At 50.5% G+C, this 26,765-nt stretch overlaps 1 protein-coding gene and 1 pseudogene across 1 annotated transcript; one reads left to right on the top strand and one right to left on the bottom strand.

Moving 5' to 3' along the window:
- Positions 1-380: 380 nt before the first annotated feature.
- On the bottom strand, positions 381-498 carry LOC123631012 (annotated as a pseudogene).
- Positions 499-3,039: 2,541 nt separating this feature from the next.
- UBAP1L (ubiquitin associated protein 1 like) lies at positions 3,040-18,654 on the top strand. The gene is made up of 5 exons (XM_045540986.1): positions 3,040-3,616; positions 8,995-9,564; positions 11,734-11,943; positions 17,493-17,594; positions 18,433-18,654. Exons 1-5 carry the CDS (start codon positions 3,497-3,499, stop codon positions 18,565-18,567), a joined length of 1,137 nt encoding a protein of 378 aa, XP_045396942.1. The 5' UTR covers positions 3,040-3,496; the 3' UTR covers positions 18,568-18,654.
- Positions 18,655-26,765: the final 8,111 nt, after the last annotated feature.

Genomic DNA, 26,765 nt, shown 5'->3' with positions numbered 1-26,765 from the left:
TGCGGGGTGGAGAAGCCTTCTGAGTCTTACGTACAGTAAGACACTGACAAGAACGGGCAGCTGGGGGAGGAGAGAAGGGAATTAAGGGATTTGCCCCCCTGCCTTCATTTGAACTCTCTGCACTCAGATTACCCACACTGCCTCTCCACATGGTGCTCTCCTGTGGGGAAAAGGATGACCGCAGTGACCTCAGGAGCAGGGCTTTGCATCATCCTGGCAGGAGTGACAGATTGTGTTGAGCCAGAGGCGCTCCCTGGTAAGCCCTGATTGTTTGCAGAATGCCAGACTGCAGCCGGGAGTCTAGAATTAATTGTATATTATAGGCAGTCAAGAGCTTAAATTCTATGTGAATGAGTTTTTTCCTTTTTTCCCCCAATGCAAGAGGCTCAATATTTAATGTGGTTTAAAGTACATTAAAAATGAAGCTCCTGGCTGCTGTATGACTAAACTAAGAACAGATACTATACTTGATCTTAGCCAAAAGGCCAAGAAAGTGATATGTGAATGAGTTTTTAATTCTTGGATTTCAGCGTTAGTAGATACTGTTGAATAATACTAATTGACTTTCTTACCAATAGTGCATCAGAGTTACAGATGTTCCACATCCTCATCAACACTGTTTTAACCATTCATGGTTGTATGTGTGTATAGTGGTATCTCGTTTTATTTTGCATTTCCCTGATGACTGAAAAAGGTTAACAACTTATATGTTTATTGGCTATTTGGATATACTCTTTGTAAAGTGCCTATTAAAATCTTTTACCTATTTATTTTTTTGTTTTGTTTTGTTTTTTTGAGTCAGAGTCTCTATCACCCCGGCTAGAGTGCAGTAGCGTCATCATAGCTCACTGCAACCTCAAACTCCTGGGCTCAAGTGACCCTCCTGCCTCAGCCTCCCAAATAGCTGGGACTACAGGCGTGTGCCACCATGCCTAGCTAATCTGTCTATTTTTTGTGGAAAGGGGTTCTCTCTCTTGCTCAGGCTGATCTGGAACTCCTGGCCTCAAGCGATCCTCCCTCAGCCTCCAAAATGCTGGGATTATAGGCGTGAGGCACCACACACAGCCTATTTCTTATTGTTTATAGAAGTTCTTTGTATATATTGGATATAAATCCTTTTTCAGATAGATGTGTTGCAAATATATTCTCCCACTCTGTGATTTGTTGTTTTGTTTTGTTGTGCTCTTAATGGTGTGTTCTGATGAATGGAAGTTCTCAACTTTAGTATAATATTATACAATTTATCAGTATTTTCCTTCATGGTTAGTTAGTCCCTTTTGCAACTTAAGAAATGTTTGCCTATTCCAAGGCCATGAATATAGTCTCTCATTTTGTCTTCAAGTTTTATTATTTAATCTTTCACATTTAGATCTATAATCTGCCTGGGATTGATTTTTGTGTATGATGTGAGGTAGAGGTCAAGATTTTTTTTTCCCCAGGTAGATATCTATCCAATTGATTCAGAACTATTTATCAAAAATACCTTCCCTTGGGCCGGGCGCGGTGGCTCACGCCTGTAATCCTAGCACTCTGGGAGGCTGAGGCGGGTGGATCGCTTGCGGTCAGGAGTTCGAGACCAGCCTGAGCAAGAGTGAGACCCCGTCTCTACCAAATATAGAAAGAAATGATTTGGACAGCTAAAAATCTATATAGAAAAAATTAGCCGGGCATGGTGGCGCATGCCTGTAGTCCCAGCTACTCGAGAGGCTGAGGCAGTAGGATCGCTTAAGCCCAGGAGTTTGAGGTTGCTGTGAGCTAGGCTGACGCCACGGCACTCACTCTAGCCCGGGCAACAAAGCGAGACTCTGTCTCAAAAAAAAAAAAAAAAAAAAAAAAAAACCTTCCCTTTCCTACTGCTCTGCAGGGCCAATTTTGTCATAAATCAAGGATCCCTATATGTGTGGATCTGTTTCTGGACTTAAGTCTTCTATGTTGCTTCTTCAAAAGTGTCTTGGCTTTCCTTGGCCCTCTGTATTTCATTTAATTTCAGAATTAGCTTGCCGATTTATACCCCAAAAATGTGATGGAATTTTAATACATGGGATCTATAAATCAATTTGGGGAGAATTTATATCTTTAAAATATTAAATTTTACAATCCTCCAATATGGTATGTTCCTCCATTTAATCTAACATTTTATAGTTTTCTATGTAGAAGTCTTGTGTTAGATTTAGTCCTTTGTAGTTAATGCTAATATAAATGGTATCTTTTTAAAATGTCAATATCTAATGAAATTTTTAGAAGATACTATTTACATGGCTTATTGTTTGTATATAGAGATATAATTGATTTTTTAATATTGACCTTGTATTCAATGACTTTACCAAATTAACATTTTTTTTTTTTTTTTTTTTTTTGAGACAGAGTCTCTGTTGCCCGGACTAGAGTGCCGTGGCATCAGCCTAGCTCACAGCAACCTCAAACTCCTGGGCTCAAGCGATCCTCCTGCCTCAGTCTCCAGAGTAGCTGGGACTACAGGTGTGTGCTACCATGCCCGGCTAATTTTTTTATTTTTTGTAGAGACGGGATCTTGCTGTGTTGCCCAGGCTGGTCTTGAACTCCTGGTCTCAAGCAATCCTCCTGCCTCAGCCCTCCAAAGAACTGGGATTACAGGCGTGAGACATAATTACTTTTGTTATTATTTTTGTATCCATGTTCACAAGAAATTGGCTTCTAATTTTCTCATCAAGTTTGCTATCAGAGTTATGTTAAAATCCAAATAAGTTAGAAAACATTCCAGGATGGGCATGGTGGCTCATGCCTATAATCCTAGTGCTTTGGGAAGCTAAGGCTGGAGGATCACTTGAGACCAGGAGTTAAGACCAGCCTGGGCAACATAGCAAGATCCCATCTTTACTAAATTTTTTTTTTTTTTTAATTAGCCAGGCATGGTGGTACATGCCTGTAGTCCCAGCTACTCAGGAGGCTGAGGTGGGAAGATCCCCTGAACCCAGGAGTTCGAGGTTACAGTGAGCTATGATCATATTTTGCACTCCAGTCTGGACTACAGAGTGAGATCCTGTCTCTAAAAAGGAAAGAAGGAAAGTTTTCCTTATTTTCTTCTTCTCTGGAAGAGTTTATGTAAATTGATGTTATTTGTTTCTTAAACATTTGGATGACAGCTCTTATGATACAATGCTTTAGGACTAGGTTGTGGACCATGTTTTGGAAAACGATGGTCTAGAGCATGACTTAAATATGAAAGTGAATTGAATATGAATTCACGTTCATATTCAATATGGAACAGTGGTCTAGAGCATGACTTAAATGTGAAAGGAGTTGTCCTGTCAGTGTGAATGCTCTTGTTTTTATTCATTTCCTCCCTTATGCAGCACGGGCCACTTCACCTTTCCTTTCCAGCTGTGTAGGGGTCAGCTAAGTGACCACACAGGACAGCAGTGAGGCCTGAGCTTGGTCCACGGGACTTGACAATCTCTCCCTGCCACCAGGCGCCCTGCCCCAGCCCGCTCAGCCATCTCCACACTCCTCTGACAGAATGAACGCCCTCGACGGTGTTCCCTTCAAGGTGCCCAAGGGCTTTGTGATAGACACAGAACCTCTCCCCGGGCCAGAGCTCAGTGTCCCAGCCTGCAGGGAGCTTCTGCTGGGTTCCATGGTAAGTGTGTCTCTGTCTACCTCCTGGGTCTGTGGGTCTGAGGCTGAGCCCCAGGGAGCTTTGTTCCTTGATTTTAAAGGGCAGCTAAGCTGCTATCATACAGTCTATGGAGTTTGGAAATAACCCAATAGAAGAAAATGTGTTTCATGAAGAAGGCTGGTGGCTGGGTGATGAGGATTGTTTAGTGGGTCTTGTTTTAAGCTTAGGATAATTGGGAGGCTGCCTCTGTGAAGTGACTGAAAGTCATTGCAAGGATGCTGCAATTCCTCTCTTCCCTATCACCCTGCTGCCATGTCTAAAATTCCACCATTAGAATCACTTCTTTGGTCTAAGACACTGTCTCTGGAATCTCCTGTTAAAATGCAGACAGTTACATGGGACGCATTAGAAGGGATTACTGTTCCACAGCCCCACAGCCCATCTCCCCTGGAGGTGGCCTTGATGCACCCCAGGGGCCTACACATGGGGATATGCACACTCCCAGGGAATGCAGTCATATCACAAGTGACCTCAGGATAAAAGTGATTAAACTTCCTGAAGATTCAAGTTTACTTGAAGATTTAGGGGGGAAACCTATTTCATTTACATTATAACACAGATATATCATGGAGTAGGATGTAAAATTTGCATGAATTTAAGAAAATCAAAGAACAGTATTGCAAGGAGCTGGAGCTGGCATTGGCCCCTTGGGGCTGGGTCCTCAGACTCTTGTATATTTACTCTCCACTGTCTGCAGGGTACTTCGTAGAAAAATTTGAGAATCTGGTTTGGCTCTCACTCAGTTTGCCTATGAGGAACCTGAGGCCCAGGGAAGAGAAATGATTTTTCTAAAGTTAGTGGCAGTGATAAGACCAAAACCCAGATCCTGACTCCAGGTCATTTCATACTAGCTAAGAGTAGGACTCGGAATATGAGAGATACAGGGCAGGTAAGGTTTGAAGGCAAAAAAAAAAAAAAGCAAGGGGAAGCTGTTGCAGGGAAGTCAGAAGCAGAGATCAGTCCATGAAGAAGAGACCTGGGGAGGGGCAAGTGGAGGGTCTTGGGTGGCCTGGTGGTGCAGGGGAAGACCGGTGCAATTTTGCTTCATCTGCAGACCCTGGAGTTAGTTGCACTGAGGCTCCTTAGGTCCAGGGTTTCCAGAATGGAAATAAGCTTTGTAAAGCTCAGAGCACAATGTCCAGGGACCCATGCTCTGTGGGGCAGGAGCTCTCACTCTCCCTGGCAGCCTGTGCTGTGGGCTCATATTCTCGCACAGGGCTTTTGTTGTTGAGAAGAGGAACGTGCTTTACTAAGCCTGCAGTAGTGGTGGATTATCACAGCTTTTCCCTCCCTGCTGAGCTCAAGCCACACTGAGAAGAGGCTATTCTGAAGGTTACTTTTCCTAGAAGCAGAAATGGACACTTTCTGCCAAGGCCATGCCCACATGCTGACCCTGGCTATGCCCCCTATGCTTGGGGTGGGCAACTGCTTTCCCTTAAGCCTGTTTCCCTTCCTGGGCCTCCATTTCTTTTACCACTGGGCCAAACTAACAAATGGAAAAGCAGGGGACTCCAAATATGATTTACAGCCTCCCCTGGTCAATCCTCTAGCTTCACCAGGATGTATTCCCAGCATTTGGAACTTGAAAGATGTTACCCCATAACACCGTTGTAGATGTTAGATTACCAGATCAATACACGGTGGCCTAAAGGGAAAAAAAAACAGCTACCATTTATTGACCATCTACTGTGGACCAGGCCTGTGGTAGGTGCTCTTCATACATTTGCTCTTCTCTCCTTTTTATGATGATCCTTTTAGAAGGTGAGTATTCCTATACCATGGCACAGGAAACCAAAGCTCCCACCCAAGTGACCCACAGGGTTACATGGCTTATGAATGACACAGCCAGGATTCCAGCACGAATCTGTCAAACCCCAAAGCCCATGTCCATTTCTTCCGCCCTGTTGCCTTCCCAAGAAGCCCTTCCTTCCATAGTTAAAGCTTCAATAGGCCTCTTGTTTCATAGTTTCCCTTTAATTAATTTCCTTTTTTAAAAATTTAATTTTTTTAGATAGGAAATACATTCATGTGATTTTAAACTTTAAATTTTTATATATGTATATAAAATGGTATAGAGCAGAAGGTGACAAACATTTTTTTGTAAAGGGCCAAATAGTAAAAACTCTGGCGATGACTTAACTCTGCTGTTGTGGGGAGAAAGAGACATAGGCAATATGGCCACAATGGGTGGTTATGGCTGTGTTCCAATAAAACTTTATTTACAAAAACAGGGTGGGGTCAGTTTGGCCCAGAGGCAGTTTGCCTACCCCTGGTTGAGTGAAAAGCCTCCCCCTGATACCTTCCCATCTGCCCTGTTCCCCACCTCCACCCCCTCCCTGGTGACCTCTGTTATTCATTTTTAATGCATTCTTCCAGAGATTCTTGTGGGCATATGTAAGCAAATACAATCATTTCCTCCTTTTTATATACAAAAGGTAATATTTTATATATATTTATTCTTGATTTTTTTACTTAATGTATTTTAAGATCTTTCTACATCAGTACAGAAAAAGCTGCTTCAATTTTGTTTTTCACTGCATAGTATTGCATTATATAGATATATGATACTTTATTGAACTAGTCCCCTCCTGATGGACATTTTGGTTGTCCCCAGTCCGACATTACAAACAATGCTGCAGGGAACCATGACTACATGCAAATGTCCTTTTGAATTTGTGTGAGTGCATCGCCAAACTGCCCTCCATTGGGTATGCTGACTTCCATCCCAGCTGGCAATATAAGAGTGCCTTTTCCTCCCAGCTCCCCGACAGGCTGTCAGCAGACTGGATATGCCAAGGGATAAGCAAGTGGGATCTCAGTGCAGGTTGTTTTCTTTATTGTTGTCCTTTTTTATAATATTTTCTCTTCCTTTTTCTTTTTTATGTTTCTCTTACTGTCTCTTGTCCTTGATGCAGGGTCAGCGTAGTTTTAATTTGCCTTTCTCTCCTGATGAGTGAGGTTTAGCAGTTTTTCATATGTTTAAGAGCCATTTGTGTTTTCTTTTTTGTGGACTACAGTATCTTTTGCCCATTTTTCTGTTGAACTGTTGGTCTTTTTCTTATCTATTTCTCAGCACTCTGTATTAGTGAAGTTAGTCCTTTGTCTGTGACATGAGTGTTAGTTTGTTACCTGTCTTTTGACCTTAGGGGTGTATTTGCCATGCAGATTTTGTGTGTGTGCGTGTGTGTGTGTCTGTGTGTGTAGTAGAATTATCTTTTTTTAAAATGGCTCCTTGATTTTGATCCAAAGTGAAAAAGGCTTTGTCCTCCTGAGATTATAAAGGTTTCTCTCTTGTCTTTTAATAATACTTTTAAGGTTTCACATTATACATTTAAATCGTTGATCCTTTTGTACATGTACAGTGTGAGAATCGATCCAACTTTTTTTTTTCTAGCTAGCTAACATCATTTACAGACCAGTCACTTGTTTTCCTATTTCTTGAGATGCCGCCTTTATTATTTACTAAATCCCCAGATATTTTAAGGTCTATTTCTGGACTTTCTATTATGTACCTTTAATCTGTCTGTGCCAGTACCATAGTTTTAATTATTGAGGTTTTATAATATATTTTAACATCTGGTAGGGCCAGTTACCCTTATTTATATTTTTGTCCCCAGAGTTTTTCTGGCTAGTCTTGTTTTTCATATGAACTTTAGAATCATCTTGCCTAGTTCCAAAATCAAGTGTTGGTATTTTATTGGGTCTTTGTGTCTTTTTATCCCTCTAAGACACACTGGCTGTCTCTTGTTTTCTTGGGCTCTTTCTCTCCAAGTATGCCTCGTTAGCTCTGAAGTTGTCTTTTTCCCTCCTCTGTCCTTCACAAACCACCTATTTTGTTCCAATCTCTTTCTCTAACCATTTATTCTGCACATGCGTACAAATGGTCACTCTATACCAGGCCTGCCCTGGGCCTTGAAGATACAGAGAGGAATAAGACATGGTCCCTGACGCCAGGCAGGGAGTCCCACTGGAGCAGCTACCGTATGCTCCTCTCTCTGAGGTGGGGTCCTGTCGGGGTGAGAGGGGCCAGTGCCTATGATCTAAGTGTCTCAAGTGTCCATGCCTGTCTTTCTACCTACCTGTCCCCCACCCCCAGACACCACTTCCCCGAGTCTCTCTCTCTTAACTGGCCAAGTACAGCAAATTGCCTTTAAATTTTTTTACATTTTTATTTATTTTATTTTATTTTTTTATTGAGACAGAGTCTCACCCTGCCACCCCAGGTAGAGTGCAGTGGCATCATCGTAGCTCACTGCAACCTCCAACTCCTGGGCTCCAGCAATCCTTCTGCCTCAGCCTCCTGAGTAGCTGGGACTACAGATGCACCCCACCACACCCAGCTAATTTTTCTATTTAATAGAGACAGGGTCTCTCACTCCTGCTCAGGCTGGTCTCGAACTCTTGACCCCAAGTGATCCTCCTGCCTCGGCCTCTCTGAGTGCTAGGATCATAGGCGTGAGCCACTGAGCCTGGCCAAAAGTTTTTTATATTTTAATGGAGTTTTATGTTTTCTGTTCTTAATTTTAAAGGTAGGAAACAGGAATATTTTATTTGCCTCATTTTATAAGCTGTCAAGTTAGATTATGTGGACTCCAGATTGGTTTTTTAGGTGGCCTGATAAGTAGTGGAGAAAGCACTGCGGGGTCAGGTGGACAGAGGAATACCAGCTCCACCACTCACCACCAACCTGTCCCCCTAGCACATGAAATCTTCTGAGCCTCATGTTCATAATCTGGAAATAGGAATGACACTAGAACATAGTAAGTAGATAGAGTTCAACAAAGATTAGCGATTGTCACATTTCCTGGGCCCCAAAAGAACCTGGGATAGCAGCAAAGGGTATGGGGTCAGGGATTACTCCATAGGGAGGTTGCGTGCCTGGCCGCCCTGGACGATCTCAGAGGCTGACAGACTATTCAGTGGCAAACGGCACTGGGCTCCCGGGAAAGCTGCTTTGCTAACAACAAGTTTTATTTTTTAAGCAGAGAATAATATTCTTTAACAAGAATATTTTTAAGCAGCTGTTGTTCAACCACACACTGAATGGCAAAGGGATTTAGATATTGGATTCTGCTACATGTCATTCTATTCAGTAATTCCTCACTGTGCTTCATGCCAGAGTTTGCCATTAAACTATCATTGATATCAATCGACCACAGTGTTGGCTAAAACCGAGGGTGGGTGCAGGCTGCGATGGGTGCCCGGGGCTCAGAATCGGAAGCTGTCCAGGCCTAGGCAGTCTTTGGCTGAACAGGGTACCCCAGGTGGCGGATTAGGGATACGCCCCTGGGGTTCTGGTTTGCCCCCCTCGCCGGCCTTATGTCGCCTTCTCTCCGCAGCATGACTTCAGCCTGGAGAGGAGGGCGCTCTTCTGGGTGGAGGCCGCCGTCTGGGGACCCTGCCCGTTCCAGTGCGGTGACCCGGGGACTGCATCAGCCCCTCCGGCCTGGTTCTTGCTGGTCAGCCCCGAATACGGGGTGGCGCCTGAGCCTGCCGCAATCAAAGACCCGGAGGCTGGACCCCAGGAGTGGCCTGAGGAAGAGGAGGAGGACGGGGAGGACGAGGAAGAAGACTCCTCTGCCAGCGAGGAAGAGCCGGGCCCCTGCGACCTCCAACCCGGCTCCCCGGCGAGCCCCGGCCCCGGCCATCGCCTGGGCTCGCTGGGCGTGCTGCGCGGCCTGAGGTCGGAGCTGGCCGGGGCAGGGCGGCGGCTCTCCGAGGGCAGGCTGGCCGCTCGCCCCCGCGCCCTCCTGCACCGCTTCCGCGGCCACCGGGCGCTGAGCCTGTGCTCCGGCCCCACGCCCCCCCCGGGGCCCGCGCCCCAGCTCCCCAGCACCTCCGAGCCGGCCCCGCGGCCATCCACAGCCGGCGCCGTGCCCCCGCTGCGGAGCCACGAGCCCACAGTCGCGGTGAGGACGCCGCCCGCCCTTCCAAGGCCGCAGCTCAGCAGCCGAGGCCCCCATAGTCTGGGTCCCCAGCCGGGCTCGCAGCCTCGTCCCCTCCTCCTCATGCTCCTCCTCCTTGCCTTTACCTGCTCCCACCCGGGGCCTGCAGCTCTGTCCTTCCCGCGTCCCTTTGGTTAGAGGCTCCCTGTTCAGAGGCCCCCCCCCCCCCATTCCCTCCGTTTCCAATCGTGGCTGCCTTTCCTTTAGCCTTTATTAGGGCGCCTGTCACAATGATTGTGATTATCCGTTACCTGTCTGTCTCTTCCACTGGAATTTGAGTTCTTTTAGGGCGGGGATTGGATCGCAATTCAAATTTGTTCCCAGAGCAGACTTGACCCATAGAGGGTGCTCCGTGAACGAATGTTGAATGACGGCGACTGGAATCAGGGCCTTCCCGCTCGGAGAGGTTTGCTGCAGGCTGGTGAGCTGGAGGCTCAGTCAAGGAGTGCCCACCGCACAGTCACTTCCTGCCAGACACTGGGCTGGGACAGACAAGGTCAAATCCCAGGGCAAAGAGAGTTGGCCAAGGGAGTGTGGGACAAGGCCCAGCACTGAATAGTGGGGTGGGGTGTTGAGATGGAGAAGGGAAGGCTGCTGCAGGCTGGGAAGGCTTCAGGATGGAGGAGGTGAACCGGGAACAGTCAGGAGCAGAAATGAAGGCAAAATTTAAGGCCCCTCACTTTGTCCCTTCCAAGGTCTTGTATTAATATTACCCGATTTTTTATTCATAATTGTCCTTTTTCTTTAAAAGGTCTCTTCCAAATTGTATGAGTATCAAACTCCACAAAACCTGGATCTGGAGCAGATGGGGGTGGGTCAGGATCAGTAGCAGAAGGTGGCAGTTGGGCATGGGTTTCTGTCCCCCAGTAGCCCCACAGTCAGGCAGGGAGATGCTGCAGAGTAAGGCCAAGGTGAAATTCAATCCAAAAGACAGAAGAAAATTGAGGGCTGGGTTTTCCTCCTCACTGGTGTGTAAGCTTAGGCAAGTCACTGAGCCACCCATTCTCTGCCTGTGAAGTGGGCCAGCAATGCTTCCCGCGGTTGTTTAGAGCAAATGTGGTGGAGGAGGAGAGGCTCTGTGAGATGGACAGGCACTGCCGACATCAAAGCCCAGATATTGATACTGGAAAGGCTCTTCCTGGGTCAAGATTAATTTAACTCTAGCAACAGCCCTGCGGGAGGGATGGGGTAGTATTCTGTAGATAGGAAACTGAGGCAGAGGGTGGCTAAGAATCCTTTCAAGGATACAAGAGTAGACTCGGCTCCTAAAATTGGTTATAGTCCACCCTGCAGGTTATGGGCAGCGCCCAGGGCAAGTTCACAGCAGGGAAACCCCTGAGAAGAGGGGGATGGGTGGGAATTCATATCCCTCATATACTCACTCCGGCCTAGGAGCCAGGGCAGCAGCTGGGCTTTCCTTGGGAGGAGGAGACAGGGCGAAATGTTCAGGGCCAGCAGAGGGGGACTTCCCACAGGAGATGGGTTGGCGAAACAAACTGAAATGCCCTCAAGCCACCCTGCTTAATCCAGGGTCTGTTTGGGTCTCTCCAGCACCACAGCTGAGGGGGTGGGGGGTGCCCAGTTCCTACCCTTCTCCATGTCCTGCCAAACCCCAGCCCAGCGAAGCTCAAGAGGAGGGTCTGGCTGGGAAGATCCACTCCTGCCCTCCCCTCACTAAGTTGTGGGATAAAAAATTCCTGTGAATAGGGTTCAGGTCCCAAGCCCATGTTGCTTATCAGGTCATTAACTTCTCTGAACCTTCATTTCAATATCTGTAAAATGGGATAATAGGATGGACCTATCATATTCCTTCTGCAGGGTGTTCTAAGCAACAGATGACATATTAGCATTTGCTAACAGTCTCTGTGTGCTGGGCCCTTGGTAACCCCTTTTCTCACATGGTCTTAAGCCTCATATCAATTCTAGGAGGTAGCTTCTGTGGTTGCCTTCGTCTTGCAGATGAGTAGGCTGAGTAACCAGCGGGGAGCAGGGTCTGCAGGACTCCACACCCTCCACAGTATCGGCTCCTACTCTGTATAGAAAGGGGTACCCAAAGGCACCTTTTAAAATGTCCAGCCCATCTGGGTGTCACCTCCTGTGGTAACTGACACGTGCAGCCTGTCTGAATTTCAGTCCCTCAGCCCGTACACCTGCCTGCCGCCTCCTGGTGAGGCACCCCAGCCTCTCAACACGCACAGATCACACCCTGATGCCGCGGCTGACCTGCTGTCCGCCCTGAGCCAGGAGGAGCAAGACCTCATCGGGCCAGTGGTCGCCCTGGGATATCCCCTGCGAAGGGCCATTGTGGCTCTGCAGAAGACAGGGAGGCAGAGCTTGAGCCAGGTGAGTGGGGGACCCGGAGCTGAGGGGCTGTGAAGCTGGAGCCAGGTGAGTGGCCACGTGGTTTTCACTGGTAACCTCAAGTTTTGTTTCCTTCTCCTGGAGGCAGAACCCCAGCCTGGCTCTAATCATGAGGCTTTCTAAGTTTCTAGACCCTAATGCTGCCTCCTCCATAGGGTTTTATCAGGAATCCCCATGCCCACTTGAGAAATCTTAGTATTCAACACCTGTCCTGAACCCTGACCCAAATACAGGGTGACTGGAGTTTGGACAGTCAAGAATCTCTCCAGAACTGTCCAGTAGAACTTTCTGTAATGAGAGAAATGTTTTCTATCTGCGCTGTCCAAAACGGTGGCCACTAGTCAGGTGTAGTTACTTGGAATGTGGCTAGTGTGATTGAGAAACTGAATTATAAATTTTATTTAGTTGTAATTAATTTAAATTTAAATTCAAATAGCTACACGTGGCTAGTAGCTACCATATTGGATGGTGCAGCTCTAACCGCTTCCCTCAATGAATAGTTTATTCATACCCACATCTATCTTTCTCCCTTTTCATTTACCCATCCACCCTCTAGTCAAGAGTATTTCTTGGGCACTTCCTGGGTGTTTATATACAGCTAGGAGCTATTGGGAAAACCAAGGTACATAAAAACTAGTGTTGTGGGCTGGGTTCCCCAGAAAGCAGACTCAGATGGAGTTTGGCATGCAGGATGCATGGAGGCCCTTGATCAACTCCTGTGGAAGGGAGGGGACCAAGCAGGAGTGGGCAGAGGGAGAAGTTGAGCAGCAATGCAGGCTCAACTCTGGAGCTTCTATGGCCGTCAGAGTTGTCCTAAGTGGGGGTGAGACAGTCAGGCCTTTATACCCCTGCCTCAGTCAGGCATTGCATGGGAGAAGTGGATCTCTGCAGTTAAGGAAATCCCTGAAGGGTATCTCCCAGCTCTCAGCATTTGGGACAACAAGTCATTCAATGAAGGGGTATCTGGAAGGTACATTATAGAGTCTATCACACCAGATTCTATTCTTGAAGAGTTTATTCTTTTGGAAAAATGGTGGACACTCATGATGACCTCAGAGGGTAGCGCTCCAAGCCACTCTAATGTTTGGAAGCAGATCTTGACTCCCAATATAAGCCAAGAATGTGAGAGCACCTGCAGGGGAGTGAAGACCTCCAAAGTGCCTTTTAAAAGGTAGTAATGACAAGATGCTAGGGAGTAGAAGGGATAAGAGTGCTACAGAGGTGTTTCTGTCATCTATTGCTGTATAACAAACGAGCCCAAAACTTAGCGGCTTAATATAAAAACAATTTATTTGGTCATGATTCTCTGGATTGGCGGTTTTGGGGCTGGCTCAGCTAGGTGGTTCTTGTGCTCATCTCACCTGGGGTCTCTCATATGGGTACAGTTTGGTAACTCAACTGGGGTTAAATGGTCTAAGAAGGCCTTACTCTCAGTCCAGTGGTCGGTGACACTTGTCAGGGGTCACATATCTCCAGCAAGCTAGCCCACTTAGTTCCAAGCGTGCAAGAGTGAAAGGTGCAAGGCCTCTTGAAGCCTAGGCTGAAACTGTACATAGTCACTTCCGCCTTATTCTATTGGTCAAAGCATGTCTTAGACCATCCCAGATTTATTTATTTTTTAAAAACACAAGGCCTTGTTATGTTGCCCAGGCTGGCCTTGAACTTATGGGTTCAAGTGATTTTCCCACCTCAGCCTCCCAAGTAGCTGGGATTACAGAGTTCACCACCATACTCACTTGCTTGGCTTCCAGATTTAAAGCATGGAAAAACAGACTCCACCTCTTGATGGGAGGGACTTCAGAGAATTTATAGTCATTCTCAATTTACCACAAGGAGATTCCAGTGATCAAGAAAGGCTTCATTAACCACATTCCCACAGCTGAAAAAAAGAAAAGAAATGGCCTCATGGAAGTGGCAAGCATTGAGCTGTACTTCAAGAGTAGATAAGATCTGACTCTGAAGGAAGGAGAAGAGATGACATTCCAGGCAGGAGGGATAGTGTGAACAAAGCAGCGGAGGCAGGAAGGAAGTGTTTGGGAGGCCCTAATCCAACCAGTCTAGCTGGAGGAGAAGGTGCATGAGGTGGGCTGGGGGGAATAAGACAAGGGGAATTGTGGACAGACGAGGGTGCTTTGATGGCTGGGCTGAGAATTCGGTCAATGACCCAGTAGGCAAAAGGGAGGCATGGAAGGAGTGACTGTTAGCAGGGTCAGGAGGTAACACTGAATGCCATTGCCTGCACTCCCATCCCTCCACCTGAAAAAAACATTCCCCTTTGCGGTGTTTTCTTTCTTTCTTTTTTTTTTTTTAATTTATTTTAAATTTCAGCCTATTATGGTGGTACAAATGTTTAGGTTATGTATATTGCCTTTGCCCGATCCAAGTCAGAGCTTCAAGAATGTCTTCCCCCAGATGGTGCGCACCGCACCCATTAGGTGCCTTAGCAGAAGGATTAGCCTGGCAAATTTTTAATTTTTTTTTTTTTTTTTTTGAGTCAGAGTCTCGCTCTGTTGCCCAGGCTAGAGTGCCGTGGTGTCAGCCCAGCTCACAGCAACCTCAAACTCCTGGGCTCAAGCGATCCTACTGCCTCAGCCTCCCGAGTAGCTGGGACTACAGGCATGCACCACCACACCCAGCTAATTTTTCTATATACATTTTTAGCTGTCCATATAATTTCTTTCTATTTTTAGTAGAGGCGGGGTCTCGCTCTTGCTCAGGCTGGTCTCAAACTCCTGAGCTCAAACAATCCACCTGCCTAGGCCTCCCAGAGTGCTAGGATTACAGGCTTGAGCCACCTCGCCCGGCCATAGCCTGGCTAATTTTTAAATTTTTTGCAGAGGTGGGGGTCTCACCATCCCCCAGGCTGGTCTCAAACTTCTGGCCTCAAGCGATCCTCCCACCCCGGCCTCCCAGAGTGCTGGGATTACAGGAGTGAGCCACCATGCCTGGCTGGTTGCTATTATTATACTTTCCTGACCACTTTGCAGATGAGGAAACTGAGGCCAGGGTACAGCCAGTCAATGGCAGCACTGGGGTTCAGGCCAAGCTGGTCGAACTCTGAATCTTGGTTGCTTTTTCTCTCATTTTCTGTGTGAGAACCTCCTAGGACAGCATTCCAGGCTGATAGGAGATTTAAGAGCAGATGTAAAGTTGCTCCTACCTTACACTGCCACTGAAAAGCCAGGGCCTTGGCCAGGAAGCTGGCCAGGAGGGCTGTGAGGGGCCAGGTGCACAGTGGGGTTCTGACATGTCTCTCCAGTCCTTCTAGGCCCTGTGACAAGGCTGTGGCCTCAGACCATCACGGTGGACTGGTCTGAAGATCAGTCAGAGCCAGCACAGGGCACTGGGCTCCCAGCGGGTGGGCTGGAAGGATTTCACTGCATTGGGAACACTGTGTTTCCAGATATAGACTGGCCACCTGCCTGGCCCCCTGGATCTCTGGCTGGCCTTCTTCCCCAGTGGGCAGTCGGGCGCCAGGCCCCTTCTATCCTCCCCTACCAAATAAGTTTTTCTTTCCATTCTATGAAGTTCTATTAACTGAGCAACTCTTTTGGGTTCAGATTCCTTCTTTCTTTGAAAGGCACACACTGCAGTAAATCCTTTTTGGCCAAGATAAACAAGAGATGGCCCAGGAGGGAGGACATCAGGTGATGGAGACAGGGTGCTTAAAGTCCAAGAGAGGAAAGAGACACAGAAGAGAAGCTTTGTCCGTCACTCCTTCCTTCCTGCCACAAGACTGGCTAAGCAGCAGAATCTTTACAAATGCAGACTCCCAGGCCCCATCCTGAAGGGTCCCATTGGATCTGAGGTGGGCCCAGGGACCTATACTTTTAAAAGATCTGCAGATGGTTCTGACATCCAGCCTGGCATGGCCAGAGGTCAGCTGTCCCTGGTCAGTGATTCTTAGCCTTGGGCACACACTAGAACCACCTGGAGAGCTACAAAAATCCCAATGCCCAGGCTGCCCCCAGACCAATTATATCATACCCTTGGAAGTGAGGCCCAGGATCAGTAGTTTTAAAACTCCAGAGGTGGCTGCAGTGAGCGCTGAGGCTGAGAGCCATTGCTGTGGGTGACTCACAAGGTGAAGGGAACATCCACCATCTGCCCTTCCCGCCCTCCTTCTGAAGGTGAAGGTTTTCCCTTAGAAAACCCTGTCCTCTAGCCAGCTCAAAGCCCTCCTCTAGTAGCTGTTGCCTCTGCTGGACAAGGCATTGACTAAGAGGTTGGGCAGGTGATCTGGGCCTTAGTCCTGGGCCCCTGGGCAAGCCACCTGCCCTGCCTGGACCTCAGCTTCCTCAACTGTGAAAGGAGGGCTTGGGTAGGTGGTTTTCAGAATGTCCTCAGAGCAAGGTCCAGGTGTCATGGGCAGTACCTCAGGGCAGCAGCACCAGACTCCAGGCTCCCATGCCCCCGGCCCCAGTTCTCCCAAAGCAGCTCTGATCTTATCCTGTTATTATTGAAGCTTCCTTGAGCTTGGACAAACAGTTGAGGAGCTAAAACAGTTTGAGACGATTAGTCTAGATGATCCATGCTTTTAGCCCAGCTCTGAAGGTCTGCAGAAACCCGACCTGTTCCTTCTGCACACACATCCATAATTCTTACCGTCTGGAGCCTTCACTTGGCACCCAGTCCCCATAAATCCTGCTCTGATGTGCCTGGCACTGATGTTGTCCCGTATCTGGTTTATCTCCCCTACTACGCTGAGAATTCCTTGATGTAGTTCTTCCTTCATATTATAAACACAGCATGCATTTATTGAGCTGCTTCTACCCGCCATGCTGGGTGCCAGAGACACAGTGGTGAATAAGACACAACCCCTCCCTTGGGGAGGGAGAAGTTGGTGGGTGGGAGAGATGAGAAAGCTTAAGGGAAGCAATTATGAAGTGAGACGAGCTGTGCAGGGGAAGCACAGAGGACAAGGACTGAGGGGCAGGGAGGGGGCCTTGGCTGGGGGGGCCGCATGTGCAGATGTCTGGCGGGGCTGAGGGGGAACCGAGGCTGTGGGCAGGTGAGCAGGGCTCTGTGCCCCGGCAAGGAAGCAGCTCATTATCCTGAGGGTAAAGTGGCCCCTGATGACTTTAACAGGTTTCAGGCCTGCACCCCTTCCCAGCACGGGGACAGGACTGCTGCGTGGTAGGGGCTCACGGAGTCCCAGATGACAGAGCTGTGTCTGGGGGTGGGGTGGGGGTGCACGAGTGTGGATGGGAGAACAGGCCAGGGAGAGTGGGTGGTGCAGGTGTGCGGGAATACCTGGGGTGGCAGGTAAGACACCTTTGAAGCCTGTCCTGCTCCCCACTTAGGCTCTGTGAACTCCCTAGCGCACCCTGACAGCCCTGTTCCTGGATTCCAGCCCCCAGCTTGGGACAGTTGGTGAGGACCCACTGTCCACCTGCCCGCTGATTGTCGGAAGAGGCCTCTGTTCCTCTCCTGTTGGTCGCATGAGGCGGGCTGCCCAGTGAGCCTGCCCGCCCCGCCTGCCGCCCACCCTCCTCTCACCACCCCTTCCTCTCTGCCCCCTCCCCGCCCAGTTTCTCAGCTACCTCAGCGCCTGTGACCGGCTGCTGCGGCAGGGCTATGAGGAAGGCCTGGTGGAGGAGGCCATGGAGATGTTCCAGTTCTCGGAGAGCCAGGTGAGCAGGGCCTCCTGCCAGGGCCCCGGGGCTGGGAGGACTGAGGGTGCCGTACGACCCTGGTGGCGGAGCCGGCCTGCGGCCCCACCCTGGGGAGAAGGCGGGCCAGGGAGCTGAAGCATGGGTGAAGGCGGGAGGAACAGAGGAAGAACTGGAAGAGGTGGAAGGGAGACAGAAGGTGGAGGGGAGAGGGGACTTTGTTTTCTTTAACTGAGTCAACACGGCAGGTATTACTGAATGTCCCCTTTGTCAGACACCCAGACAGGAGCCATGGGCAGTGCAAAGATGCTTGTACTCTCTACTCAGGGAGTTTGCCGCCCACCCAGAATGCATGCAGGTGTGTGCCCAACAGTAAATTCTAAGTGCCCGATAGACGCTTGGAATCCTGTCTGCAACTGGCAGAGTTCTTCACAGAGGCTGAGGGAACAGAGGAGTGGGTGACATGTCTAGGAGGAAAGAGGGAGCAGAGGTGAAGTTTCAAGCTCCAGGGTCAGAGGAGGAAGGCAGGCAGAGACTGCCTTGTGGGCCCCCAGCAGTGTTTGGGGACAGAGACAGCCCCACGCTCTGGGCACCAGTGTGCCACCTGCCTCTTCCTGCCCCAGCGCCAGAGCACAGCACCCAGCGGGAGGGGTGGCAGTGCAGCTGGGACAGAGCCCGTGGCCAGGCTGGGCCTTCTTTCCTTGGGAGAGGAAGGTGCTCCCAGGATCATGTCACCTGGCCCGGGCGGGGGGCACAGCTTGCTTCGAGTAGGCACAGCAGGCACTGGGGCGGGGGCTCCCCAGGGCTGAGGCCAGGCCTCCCAGAGCCCCCAGTGCCCTCCTTGCCTCCTCTTCCCCAGGCAGGGGAGTTCCTGCGCCTCTGGGAACAGTTCAGCGACATGGGCTTCCAGCAGGACCGGATCAAGGAGGTGCTGCTGGTCCATGGCAACCGCCGAGAGCAAGCCCTGGAGGAGCTGGTGGCCTGTGCCCAGTGACCGCTGGGCACTCCCCAACACCCAGGCATTCCCGTCCAGGGCCAGACCTGGCAATCCATCCTAACTGTGTTATTAAACCAAGTCAGAATAACAAAGCGATGCATGTTACTCAGTATGAAAACGCAAACAATGCCAAGGGGGAGTAAACACCAAAAGAATCAGCTGGAAAGAGTTGAAGGTGGTTGCCTCTGCGGGGGTGAGATGGGAGAGCAGGGCAAGGAACCGTGTTTTTCATATAAGCCTTGTAAAACGACCTGTATTTGACTCAAACTGTATGCATTAGTACCTTTGATGTTAAGAAAATTAAAATAACTAAATGATGGACAGCTCTTCCGAGTCAAGCTAGAACCTGGTCTTGGTGTGGAAAGGACATCAAACTGCAGGTCAGAAGACCTGATTTCTGATTTTATGTCTGCTCATGTCTGGCTCAAGGCCTCTTTGGGCCTCAGTGTCCCCAGGAAAAGTACTGAGATTTAACAAGGTCAAAAGTTTCCAGACCTGGCTGCTTTCCATAATAGTCCCTGGGGAGTTTGTTAAAGAGTCCCCGGCTCCAGCCCCGGATATTCTGATTCAGAAAGCTCAACTTGGCAGCCTCCAGGAATCTGTTTTGTTTCATGCAGGAAGCTCTCTGGGGATTCTTCACAATGTAACAGGCCCATGGCCAGCGTGTGTGACCCTCAGGACCAGCCAATCTGGGTCCCCTTCTGCTCTGACAATCTGTGGTCCTATGTCAGTCTTTCCTCATTTGGGGGGTAGGGAGGTGGGGACCAGAGTTGTCTCCAGTCACCCCAGGCCTATCCTTTAGAGGCCCCCAAGGATTGAAGGGACCAGTTTCCGGAGCCCTGGTGGACTCAGGCAAACAGAGGTCAGAGCCCAAGACACTGAAGCCCCTGCCCTTCCCAGCTGGCCCTCTGCAAGGACCAATGGCAATTAACACAGAATCAAAACCTCTCGGCCCCTCCACCCTGCAAACAGGGCTGGACCTGGAGCTCAGACCTGTAAAAAAAAACAAACAAAAACTTGCACATTTCTCAGGGCTTCAACCCCACCAAGCTCAATGCCTGCCAACTTGAAATCACATTAAAAATATTCTTTGGCCTTAAAATTTGCTTTGAATAACGTGCAGGCAATGCAAAACTATTTGAGAAAATGGGCAAGATGGCATAAAGCTGGTCATGTGTCTGTTGCCAAAAATAAAACTACCCTTGGAAAAGACAGCAACATTAAAGTTTAATTCCTAAAATGCAATGTTAGGTCCTCAGCTATTATGTTTATGATTAAGGCAATCTGGCCTCAGTTTGCCACTTTATTAAGCCCTCCTGATTAGAGGTGACCGATTGGCAGGCCCTCACCCACTCATTACTCCCATCTTTCTCCCTTCCTGCTCCAAACCTTTCCATTTTTAGAAAATTATTGCTTGAAAATGAGAAGATGGGAAAATTAGTTTTAAATATTTTTTATGAGGCAGAATAGTGTGGTAGTTAGAGGCATGGACTCTGAAATCAGATCTGAGCTGAAACTGTGGCCTTACCACTAGCTAGCTGTGTGACTTTTTGAAAGTCACATGACCTATCTGTGCCTCAGTTTCTTATCTCTAAAACCCAGACGCTGAAACTTTCCAACTGTGATGATTGAGTGGGATGGCACACAGGAAGCCTGTGGCATGGTATCTAGTCGCTATTTACTTATTTATACATATCTATACCCTTCCCCATCCCATAACCACTACTGCCTTTCCTCTGATGGTCCTCATCATTGTTATGGTCAACAAATCTCCAGCATGTATAATCCAACTCGGAAAACCCAGGAGAACCTGTCCACGCTTGACTCAGCCTCTCTGGTCAGCAAGGTTCAAGAAGGTGGCTGGAGCAGAAGATTCTGTTAGCGCTGCCTGGGAGAAGGGCAATCTTTACAGCTAATATTAAGGGTCAGGTGGCTGCCTTGGTGGCTTCTTGAAATAGCAGATGACACACTCAAGTGGCCTGAAGGAGTGATCTGGACAAGGTGGCCCCTGGAGATGAGGCCAGGAGGATGGTAGCGTCCTGGCTTCATGCAGCACACCGAGGCCTGGCCCAAGCATGCAGCATGAAGAACATCCTGTCTCGGTTCATGCTCTCCCTTCTGACCGCTATGCTCTGTCTCCTCTTCTGTGTGTCCCCATCATGTTCCCTCAGAGGCCAGTGCCAGCAGGTTGACAAAGGCCTCCCGACTGGCCGGGTGTGGTGGCTCACGCCTGTAATCCTAGCACTCTGGGAGGCCGAGGCGAGTGCATCGTTTGAGCTCAGAAGTTCGAGACCAGCCTGAGCAAGAGCGAGACCCTGTCACTACTAAAAATAGAAATTATCTGGACAACTAAAATTATATAGAGAAAAAATTAGCCGAGCATAGTGGCGCATGCCTGTAGTCCCAGCTACTCGGGAGGCTGAGGCAGTAGGATCCCTTGAGCCCAGGAGTTTGAGGTTGCTGTGAGCTAGGCTGATGCCACGGCACTCTAGCCTGGGCAACAGAGTGAGACTCTGTGTCAAAAAAAAAAAAAAGTCCTCCCAACTGACAGCAGGGATGTCTCCTAAGCCATTTCAGGCTGAGACCATGGGTTCTTTGTGTGTTCCCTTCCCAGGGAATGTGCCCTCAGTCTAGTTGACCCTCCACCTCCGTCTTAGAAGGACCCTCATGATTACCTTATGTCCACCAGGCTAATCCAGGATAATCCCACATCTTGAGATCCTTAACTTAATTACAACTGCAAAGTCCTTTTTATCAGAGAAGGTAACATATTCACAGGTTCGAGGGATTAGGATGTGGACGTCTTTGGGGGCCCACTAGGCAGCCTACCGAAAGAGAGGCACTGCTTAACCCCACATTATACATGACTAGTGGTGGGATTTCAGGCAATCACATAAGGGAGTTTTGTTGTGTCTTGTATTTGTATAATACAAGGGACATTTCTATTTTAGGACAGAAGGACAGCAGAGCAGGCCCCCCGTGTGGGCCTCTGAGCTTCTACTCTAATAGCTGTGGTGCGGGTGCGGCAGCCCCTCCCTGAGTCGGGGCCTCAGGCACGGCTGGGCCCTCGCTGGCCCTCGCTGGCGGCTTGAGCAGGCACAGCTGGCACCACTCCTCTCTCACCTCTGGTAGGAGCCTCAGCTGCTCTTGCTTCGATTTGACTTAACCTTCTGCAGCTGACATCAATCTCCTGGCACTGGGAGCAGGGCTGGCTGAGGGGCCGCCAGAGGCTCCTCAGCCCTGACCCTTCCACTCTGGGCATGGAGGAGGGAGACACACTCTCAGGTCACAGCTGGCCTCTGAAGATCATCTGGAGAAGTCAGGAGCCCCTTCCCTATCCGGGACCCTCCTCCCCTCTCAGCCTCCCCTAACCGCAGTCTGACCTCCAGCTGCCCTGTCCTGTCCTCTTTGGAGATTGAAAAATTCCTTTGTTGACCTCTGCGGGGAAACCATTGCCTTCTTTTTCTTTTGAGACAGGGTCTTGCTCTCTTGCCCAGGCTGGAGCACCATGGCTCCATCATAGCTCAGTGCAGCCTCCAACTCCTGGGCTCAAGTGATCCTCCTGCCTCAACCTCCTAAGTAGCTGGGACTACAGGCACTCGCCACCATACCCAGCTAATTTTTTAAAAATTTGTATTAGAGACAGGGTCTTGCTATGTTGCTCAGGCTGGTCTCGAGCACCTGGCCTCAAGTGATCCTCCTGCCTCATCCTCCCACAGTGTTAGGATTACAGGCGTGAGCCACTGCACCCGGCCTCATTGCCTTTTAAAAGAGGACTTGGGGAGAAGGCAGCGCCCACTTCAGAATAATGGTTCATAAGCGATAGGGTTTCAGGCACAGCAAAAGCTGGTGAAGGGAACGGGTGACATCCATTGTCTCCGCGTCAGACCCACTGAGAGGGGACTTGGGGCTTCAGGGAGCTCAGGGACGGATCTGTCCTAATGAGGGCTTGGGGAAGGCTTCTAGAGCCCCTCTTTGGTACAGGATCTCCTGGTGCAGCCCCCTGCCCCGCCCTGATCCCAAGGGCCAGGCCCTTGTTCCTAGACATGATGAGGTTAGAAGAATCTTAAACAACGAGGACTCTCCCAGAAACTCCCTCTGTCAAACACACTGTGTCTTCAGCGGGAGTGAAAGCCTGCCACAGGCACTGTCTGGAGGGCGTTTGGGGTATGTGTGCCTTCATGTTGGGGACAAAGGTGATCCTGAGCAGGGCAAAAACTGATCACTTAGCTCTACCCAAGGGCCCTGCCCACTCAGCCACCACGTCCTTTGTTAAGCACCTACTCAGCCTGCGCTGGTCCCTCTGAGAAGAGGCTGCCCTGAGTTCCAGGTGCTGTAGCCCAGTTGATGAGCCAAAACGGCCACCAAAGAGCCATTCATTTACTGCTTCTGTCGCCCTGCAAACCTTCGTTGCACACCGTACCAGCTGTGGAGAAGGTGAGATGGAGCACAGGAAACGCCTCCGCCCTGGAGGGAGCCGAGAGCAGGTCGGGGCCTGTGCTGGTGGACACAGTGGCGGCGGAGGGACAGGCAGGCTTTGGCCCAGTGAGGGCCTCTGGAGGTTGCGCTCTGCCAACTCCCTCCAAGTGGAATGGGGTCCTAGCCAGGCACCCCTGCGGGCTCCACACCCAGCCCAATAGGGGGGCACCCACCCCCAGCCCAGCCTCACACTCCCCTGGTGGGTGGCCCTCCCTCCTGCCCGTTCTCCTCCTGAACCTGTCCTTATAAGGCCACCCACTCAGGAGACGTGCGTTCTGTGTCCTCTGGGTAGCTGCCCACACCACGTCATCTGCTGTTTTACAGCTTGAGATTTTTAACCTATGATTTTATTTTGTCGTTAAGAAAATGTTTCCAGGTTGAGCAGAGACATTAACTGGGTACCAGATGAGGACAGAAGGCGGGAAGCCAGGGAGCTGGGGACAGCCCCAAGGCATGGCTTAACCACAGGTTCCAAACACCCCCAGCAGCCAAACAATTTCAAGAACTTCAGCAGGCCCAGGGCTGCCCGTGTCCCCTTATTCTTAAGTGACACCCGGTGTTCTTGTTCTTGGGGGAATTACCCCTCCCCCTGCTGTGGGCCATCTCAGTGTGTTGTTCGTCAAAGTGCCTTGTCCTCTCCTGACCAGGGGGTAGGCACATGTCACCCACACAGGGTCAGTCCGACTCTGGCCTGGAGCCCTGGAGTCCTGAGCACACTCATTCTGGCTGTGGCCTCAGTGGGACTGTGAACAGCTCCTGCTGCTGGGGCCCCCGTCCCTTTCCAGCCAGGTGCTCTGGCCTTCCCCAAGGCCTTGCAGTAAGATCCTGCTCTCCTGAACTTAGCCAAGGGAGGTTTCCCTGGCTGACAGCCAAGGCACCCTGCTGGATGCAATGAGAGCACGAGTGAAGGCAGCGGCCAAATGGGTCAGAGTGTGTCCTGACCCCTGCGAACCCAGAGAGAGGTCTAAGACGGTAAACCTGGACGAGGGACAGTTGCCCCCCACAGGCTGGCAGCAGGAGGTCTGGAAGCCCTGGTTCTCACTGAGGGCATCGCTCCAGCAGGGACTTACCCTGTGGTCCTGTAACTGCGGAAGGGGCTGCCTCCTTCCTGTTACTATGGGGTTAGGGACTGAACCTGGCTTGTCTCTCTGCCCCTGCGCCTGGCCCAGCCTGTGGTCAAAGGAGGTGCTCAGAGGGGTTTGCTGGACGAAAAATCGGGAAAGGAGGGAAGGAAGGCAGGAGGGAGACTCAGAGGAGTTAGCCCTGAGGCGTGGCCCGTGCTGAAAGGGACCTGCTTTCCAAAGAGCTTTCACCGAATTCTCAGGGCAAAGACCTGCCGGAAAGTATTGAGGGAACTCTAGGTACTTGGCATGACACTATTAGGGAGGTGATTTAGGGCACAAAGGCAGTCCCCCAATCCTTAGTGCCCGGCCCCTCAGAGCCTGGAAGGACTGCAGGGCTGGGCCTGGAGTTAATCTGCACAGGCCCCTAGTGCCCAAGGAAGGGACAGAGGTGCCCCCTGGCTCATGACCCCTGTGACGTGCTCCTTCTGTGTGGCAGCAGGGTGGAGCAGAGACAAGCATGGGTCACCATCCCTGAGCAGGCCAGAAGCAGTGGCCACACTGTGGGGACCAGGCTGAGCTCTGAGGAGAGGAGCGGGTGCTGCTAGCCAAGGACACCACTACCCCTGCGTCTGTGAGAAGGAGCTTTGCTTTGTCACCCCAACCCCAGGCTGTGTGCAGGCAGGTGGCCAATGTAATGGCCTACTGGCAGATCAGAGGTGTTTGGGGGCTTCAAGGTAGGGGACTGAAACTAAGAGAAGCATCTTGAGCTCCCCAGGAGTTCAGGGACCTCAGTTACAGGGCTGAGGCCCAAGGGTCGTAGGGATGACACCCTCTCCACATCTGGATCTGTGGTGGGAGGGCCATCTGCACAGGCCAGGGAGGACTCACATGCCTGCCCCTCCTCCCTCTGCCAGAGGGAGCACTGTCCCATGTCCCTAAGGCGGTAAGGGGCCAGGGGTTATATTCTAGACACATGCTGTAATTAGGAGGAATGGTGGGTCATGCTTTCAAGGCCAAAAACTCCTCTTTGGGGGTCCCAGACACACCAGGTAGTCACTAACTGCCTTCTCCGTCTGAAGCCAGACCTACGCTATTGCCAAGGTAATCCACTCGCCTGAGGGAAGAGAGCTCTCTGGCTTACTGACCCTTACTGTGGGCCAGGCACTGCCCTAGGCCTTTTCTGCACATGACCTCACTCACCCTCCCAACAGCCTGTGAGTTTAGGTACTGATGTCCTCCCTGACAGATGCACACCTGAGACTCAGAGAGGTCAAACAACTGCCCAAGATCACACAGACAGAAAGTACTAGAACTGAATTAGAATCCAGAAAGTCTGAGCTAGCAGCGGGAGCATCCCTCCCACCACACCGGCTCCCCTCACGACGAGCCTGCACACATGTCCCCTCATCTGACCCCACAGCCAATGTGTGCATTGACACATCTGCAATGACGGATGCAAACGTGGGCTCAGAGAGGTGAGACAACCAGCCGATGTCACCCAGCAAATGGACGGCAGGGCTGGGCCTGGAGCAAGGGTCTCCTAGGCTCCCCCTGAGCAGGCCCCTTGGATAAGCCTGGTAACGGGCAGGTCTGGCCAGGGCAGTAGGGAGGCCGACCCTGCCTAGAAGCCAGGGCTGCAGGCCTGCCTGGCCCCGACTTGGGAACAGCAGCAGAGTGTGCACCCTGGAGCTCATGGATCTGGTCCTGTTTCCATTCCCAGCCACTCCTCAGAGAGCTTCTAAAGGCCAATTTTTTCCCCTCAAATTCAAGTTGCTTGGGAGGCAAAGCCCCCGCTTCCGGTCACTGAGTCACCTCCCCTACCCGTAAGACACTCTTCTGGTTCCCATCACTGTGTAATCAGGCCAAGGCACTGAGATGGACGTTTTCCAGTATCCTTTCCTGTGCCCGAGCCAAGCCACTCAGTGACGGATGCCCAGAGAGCTGAGGGTCAGAGGGGACAGGGCACATATCCAGCATGGTCTTGGCAGGAAGGAGATGGCACACTCCAATCAGGTCATCGGAGGAGAGCTGAGGAAAGAGGCTGTTTACACAGGGGGGAGGGCCCCCACAGGGACGGTGCAAGGCTAGTGACCCAGGGACTGTGACCACTCCTAGGCCTAGTGGGGGGGAAGGGGGCAGCCAACACGACCTGGAAACTGAGACGGCTGCACAGAAAGGGCCACCTGACAGGAGCTGGGACTCAGGTCAGTGAAGGAAAAAAGGTCAGCACAAGCCGACCCTGCAGGGAGGGAGCCGGGAAATAAGTCCCCTGACCTCACTACTCCCGCCTCCCACCTTCTGCTGGCGGCCCCATCATGGAGCATAGTCATGGGAGCCAGTGACGTCACCCGAGCAGGCAGCCTCCGAGGCACAAGCAGGAGGAGGAGCAAGAGCAGATCTGGAGGGACAAACAAGACAGGCAGCACAGGGCTGAATGAGGGCCTTGGCGTCCGACACAAGCAGCCTCTCTGTCATACTCACCTGCTCAAATGCTCGCCGTGACTCCCCACTTCCTGCAGAATAAAGCCCAAGTTCCCCCTCCTGGCACTGACAGCCCTTCACACTCAGACGCCAGCTTCTCAGGCCCCACAACTACAGGTGCTTCACAGAACCTGCACGCCGGCTCCGTGTAAAGAAGTATTACTGGCCGGG

Source organism: Lemur catta, chromosome 1 (genome assembly GCF_020740605.2).
Source record: "Lemur catta isolate mLemCat1 chromosome 1, mLemCat1.pri, whole genome shotgun sequence".
Classification (NCBI taxonomy): domain Eukaryota; kingdom Metazoa; phylum Chordata; class Mammalia; order Primates; family Lemuridae; genus Lemur; species Lemur catta.
This window is presented reverse-complemented; position numbering and strand designations above follow the sequence as displayed.

What these genes read in the sequence shown, in the direction of transcription:
- UBAP1L (XM_045540986.1), top strand. Translation starts at nt 3,497, where the DNA reads ATGAACGCCCTCGACGGTGTTCCCTTCAAGGTGCCCAAGGGCTTTGTG. An exon ending in GCCACGAGCCCACAGTCGCG is followed by an intron (nt 9,565 to 11,733) that starts GTGAGGACGCCG and finishes TCTGAATTTCAG; the next exon opens with TCCCTCAGCCCGTACACCTG. An exon ending in TCCAGTTCTCGGAGAGCCAG is followed by an intron (nt 17,595 to 18,432) that starts GTGAGCAGGGCC and finishes CCTCTTCCCCAG; the next exon opens with GCAGGGGAGTTCCTGCGCCT.